This window comes from Hylobates moloch, unplaced genomic scaffold (assembly GCF_009828535.3).
Source record: "Hylobates moloch isolate HMO894 unplaced genomic scaffold, HMol_V3 SCAFFOLD_4458, whole genome shotgun sequence".
In the NCBI taxonomy this organism is placed as follows: domain Eukaryota; kingdom Metazoa; phylum Chordata; class Mammalia; order Primates; family Hylobatidae; genus Hylobates; species Hylobates moloch.
The window spans coordinates 1-5,512 of NW_026656733.1; the positions used below are offsets into that span (position 1 = coordinate 1).

The window sequence follows — 5,512 nt, forward strand, 5'->3', positions numbered from 1 at the left end:
CTCATTAATCCACACCTGACGCCAGAAACACCATCACATTTCTCATTCCTCTAACAGAGCAACACAGAAAAAACACAGCAAACATTAAAATGATCTAAGAGACAGATGTCCTAGAACTCATTCCATTTCCACTTCAGCCCAGGAGGTTGGCACCATCAACAGGTTCAGAACCCACAGAGGACACATGGGTGGCCAGGGGTGTGCAGCCAGCAGCGAGTCCAGAGTAATCCATGTCCGCATGTTCCCTTAGACATCCTTTATGTCAAATACTTTGTCTTTTTGCTCCACGCACTAGGAAACTACCTCAATCCTTTCTTTCAGCCTGTTTTCATTAAAGAAATTTTTTCTTTTGAGACAGGGTCTCGCTATGTCACCTGGGCTGGAGTGCAGTGGTGAGCACAGCTCGCCGGAGACTTGACTTCCCAGGCTCAATCATCTTGCCTCAGCCTCCTGAGCAGCTGGTACTTCAGGCACGTACCACCACGCCTGGCTAATTTTTTAATTTTTGTAGAGACAGGTTTCGCCATGTTGCCCAGGCTGGTCTAGAACTCTGGGGCTCAAGTGATCCACCTGCCTCAGCCTCCCAAATGCTGGGATTACACATGGGAGCCACTGCACCTGGCTTCTATTCTAATTAAAACTCATTGTCACCAACTCAATTTATGCTCCTGGTCAGGCACAGTGGCTCATGCCTGTAATCCTAGCACTTTGGGAGGCCAAGGTGGGTGGTTCACTTGAGGTCAGGAGTTCGAGACCAGCTCGGCCAACACGGTGAAACCCCGTCTCTCCGGAAAATACAAAATTAGCCAGGCATGGTGGCATGCGTCTGTAATCCCAGCTACTTGGGAGGCTGAGGAGGAGAATCGATTGAACTCGGGAGGCAGAGGTTGCAGTGAGCTGAGATCGCGCCGCTGCACTCCAGCCTGGGGGACAGTGAGACTCCATCTCAAAAAAATAAAAATAAAAATAATAAATTGCTTATTATTCTGTATTGTGACAAACACGGATTCATATACTTTGCAGGAAAGACTTAATATGTATGAGACGAGCAAGTTCTGAGCAGTGATCACAGCCATCAGCATATTCTAGTGGAGGATAAATCAGTAAAATTTCATGGTGAATACAAATGATTTTCCCATTCACCGTGTTCAGCTGACTGGAAAGGCTGCCACCAGCTGCCCACACACAGTCCTGAACCAGCCTGTGTGCCTGCCTTGTGGAACCTTTGTCCTTTTGCTGATGTGGTTTATCCTGAACTTGCATTTGCACCCCAAGCTTCCCTTTCCGTGGTTTTTTGCTATCATATGTGAAAAACTCTTAGCAGGCAGAATCCAACATGTGTGCTCTGCACAAAAATCAGTTCATCTGAAGAACAAGTGACCACAGGGCAGGCTCTATAATACCTTTTCCAAACCACAGGGCAGGTCTGAAACGGTGGCTTACTCGTTATTTAATAAACTGACATTTCCTCCACAGGGCAGGTTTGAAATGGTGACTTACTCATTATTTAATAAACTGGCATTTATTTCCTGGTCATGACACTCTGGCTGCACTTTTTTTTTTTTTTTTTGAGACAGAGTCTCGCTCGCACTCCAGCCCGGGCTGGAGTGCAGTGCCGCGATCTCGGCTCACTGCAAGCTCTGCCTCCCGGTTCACGCCATTCTTCTGCCTCAGCCTCTCCGAGTAGCTGGGACTACAGGCGCCCGACTAATTTTTTTGTATTTTTAGTAGAGATGGGCTTTTTAGTAGAGACTGTGGTCTCGATTTCCTGACCTCATGATCCGCCTGCCTCGGCCTCCCAAAGTGCTGGGATTACAAGTGTGAGCCACCGCGCCCGGCCCCTGGCTGCACTTCTAACCTTGGCCTTCTAACAGCAAATCACATTGGCTTGGAGATGCCACTGCTGGCATCAGTGGACGCTGACCCAAAGCAAGGAAAGGTTGCAGTGATCCAGAAGATGGCGAGAACCCAGGGATCAAAGTTACCAGGGGGAAAAAAGCATTTTTTGGATTTACTTTTGGGGAAACGAAATAAAATGCAGAGAAAATGCAGGGGTGGGGCTGAGTCCCCCCAGGTGGGAGGAAAAGGCAGGTGCAGGTGGGTGTGGTGAGAAGGCGCACCTTGTAGTCTTCCCTGGCGTGCGCGCCCCGTGACTCCTTCCACGCCTCTGCTCCACTGATGGTCTGCGGCGCACACAGCATCAGGTTCTGCAACTCCAGGGTCTCCACCAGGTCCGTGTTCCAGACCATTCCTAGGGACACAAAAAGTTCCATCGGGGTAGGCAGGACCCAGTCACATGGGCCCTCCGAGCTGTCAGCCTGGGCCTGCTAGTCTGTGGAGTCACTGGTAGTGGCTTTATAGCTGAGGGCCAGGACCCATCCAGACAGCAAGCATGGAACTAAGTCAGCACTGACAGGACAGACACCAGCCCACCCTGCAGAAGGCAGGGCCCAACAATGTGCACGGAGCCCGCTGTCTGCTCACCCCGGTCGAACATCTTCAGGTGCTTCAGGTCTCTGTGGAGCTTGCTGATTTTCCAACAACCTTCTTGCAACACGCTTCCCACACGGAACACGGCAGCATGATTTTGCATTGACTGTGGCACAAAATATTATTTGTAAACTTTTAATCCACAGAAGCAGCCATACCAAGAACTGCTTAACTTTCAGACCTCTTGTTTTGTATTTCATTTTATTTGTTATGTAAATTAAACGGAAAAATCAGGAAATTTAGACTTTGAGTTTATTACTCTGAACTTAAAAATGAAGTTTTGACTAAAGCTTCTGAATAAATAAATGTTTCTATTACATACATATCTTAGACCCACACACATCCTTTCCAGCGGGATACAGCCGGGGTCCAGGACTCCAGACTGCCTGTGAGGCACCATGTTGCATACGGCTCCGCGGCCAACCAGGCAGGGCTGCCTCCCCACACCCCTGGTGGGACTCCTGACGTGGGGTCTGGTGGTCAACGTGACACGAGCCAGCAGCCCTGTGGTGATACACACTAGGAGGAGCTGAGCAGAACCCTGCTGATGGTGGGGTTGGAGCGGAAGGTCTTCAAGGAGAGGGAGGGGCGTGGGTATCTGGGGCCCTTGGCCCATCTGGCTACTGTCTTTTGCCTATTTTGTAGAAGCTCCTTGTACACTGAGTTCCTTCATAGTTTTACTGTGGTGAGAAACGTGCTATGCAGTGGACGTGAAGTTTACTGTAGGTATGCTGGGAACTGGGTGTCAGCTTTTGCTTCCCGTGGGACAGACAGGTACCACCTCCGTGATCCCTCCTCCTCCTTGCTTCTCCCTCTAACTGTGCTTTGCTCCACTGACCCTAACTGTCTCTTCCTCTACCAATGCACCTTCTTGGTTTAATTTGGACATTTCATCTGATTTTCCTGAGACTCATACATAATTGTAACACTGTAATGCACATCAACCTAATGGTTTTTCAGGAAGAACAAATGAAAAAAACTGCATCTCAGAATCTAGTGTTACATTCTTTCATGTCCTTTAGCAGCCACGTTTTCATATCTTTTTCATATTTCTGGTTACAGTATTTCAAGGCATTTTAAATTTTTTGTTTGAAATGTGAATGAGATATTTACTGATGTCTGAGCAGACTACTGCTGGCACATTGCAAAGCTACTGATTTTTAGATACAAATCTCTTATCCAGACACCTTACTACATTCTTGTTTTGTTTCTGTTAGTTTTTCTGTTTATTCTCTGGAAATTTTTTGGAAATTATATCTGTAAATAATGGCAACTGTATCTATTCCTTTTCAATACTTACTGCCGAAACCAGCTGGGTCGTGGAAACCCTAACCCAGCGGCAGTAGAGGAATTAAAGACACACACACAGAAATACAGAGTGTGGAGTGGGAAATCGGGGTCTCACAGCCTTCAGAGCTGAGAGCCTCGAACAGAGATTTACCCACGTATTTATTGACAGCAAGACAGTGATAAGACTTACTAAAAGTATTCCTTATGGGAAATAAAGGGAAGCAGGAGCATGTCCTTAAGGCACAGATCGCTCATGCTATTGTTTGTGGTTTAAGATTGCCTTAAGAGGTTTTCCGCTCTGGGTGGGCCAGGTGTTCCTTGCCCTCATTACGGTAAACCCACAACCTTCTGGCGTGGGCGTCATGGCCATCATGAGCATGTCACATGCTGCAGAGATTTTGTTTAGGGCCAGTTTGGGGGCCAGTTTATGGCCACATTTGGGGGCCTGTTTCCAACAATGTATCTCATTTCTTTTTTTGATTGTTACTATTAATAGCCAGAGTCAGCAGAAAAATCCCTTCCCCAACGAAACGCATTTCCACAAGCATAGGAAGCTCTGTTTGTTCAGTGCTGACTCCAGCACCTCATGGAGCCTGGGATACAGCAGGCACCAAGACACACCTTGTTTGGTGGGAACACTTCTAGTATTCTCACTTCAAACTATCTCAGATTTGCCATTTCTATATCCTAAGGCATGTTCCCATTCTCTAATGCAATGGTTCCTTCTTTCCCAGCTGGCCTCCAACCCTACAAAAGCACTGCAGGGCAGCACTCAGCCTTCTGTGCCTTAGTCACGCTGTTCTTCTCACCTTTCCACAAAGCCTCCCTCAAGCCCGGCCTCACTTGAAGACTGAAGGGCACAGGCCTCTGAAAATGTCAGCAGCGAACCTGTTCTCTTGTGTCTAACACCAAATGCCTTTCAGAATACGACTAAAGCAATGGACTTCTTTTTAGAAAATACACAGAAATTCTTGCAAATAGTAGACAAGAGATCTCATTCTTGGACACGAATCCTTGTTATTAGAAGAATTCAGTTTCTTAGACTGACTATATATCAGGTTCTCCACAGCCCCCTGTGGCTAACGGCTGCCATACTGGACGGCAAACACTCAACATTTCCATCATCACAGACGGTCCTACTGGACCGACTCCCAGCAGCACAGGCCGCACAGATCACTTTCCACCCGCCGCCCACTCTCCCTCTCTTCTGAGTATATTTAGGGGCAGCAACAGGTCCAGCTTAAAGACATTTCTGAGCTGCTGGAAGCCAGGCATGATGACATGATCAATATCTGGGCCTGAGATGTAAGCACCAGTGTTGTGTTGAACTCCAGGAAACCTCTGAGAAAGCTGCCCTGCTGGGGACTGAGCTTCTACGGCGGTCCTGTGGCTCCCTCTCCTCCACGCTGCGACTCATCCATGACAGCCAGGGATGGTCAGGGCACGGAGGTCACGCCCAAGCACACACGAGTGAACCACAGAAGGCTGTCCTGGATGCTAAGCGGTCACTGATTCTGCCCTAGCCTGCTGACCTTCTATGTGGAACAGAAGTGCACTTCTGGTCTCTTCCATATTCTTGGTACAGTGAGGAGCACATCCTGCTGCTGTTTCCTCCAGATACTGGTGCAGCCTCATATGTTTATCGCAGCACTAGTCACAATAGCAAAGTCATGGAATCAACCTAATTGCCCAACAACGGATGACCGGATGAAGAAAATGTGGTACATATATA

The 5,512-nt window shown here is 47.9% G+C and overlaps 1 protein-coding gene across 1 annotated transcript; it reads right to left on the reverse strand.

Moving 5' to 3' along the window:
- Positions 1–5: 5 nt before the first annotated feature.
- LOC116465328 (succinate dehydrogenase [ubiquinone] flavoprotein subunit, mitochondrial-like) lies at positions 6–5,460 on the reverse strand (the record flags this gene model as incomplete). Its single annotated transcript, XM_032148445.3, has 3 exons — positions 2,485–5,460; positions 2,121–2,251; positions 6–50 (listed from the first exon to the last, which is right to left on the reverse strand). Coding segments are annotated over exons 1-3 (285 nt in total), but the record flags the coding sequence as incomplete, so codon positions are not given.
- Between the last annotated feature and the right edge of the window lie 52 nt (positions 5,461–5,512).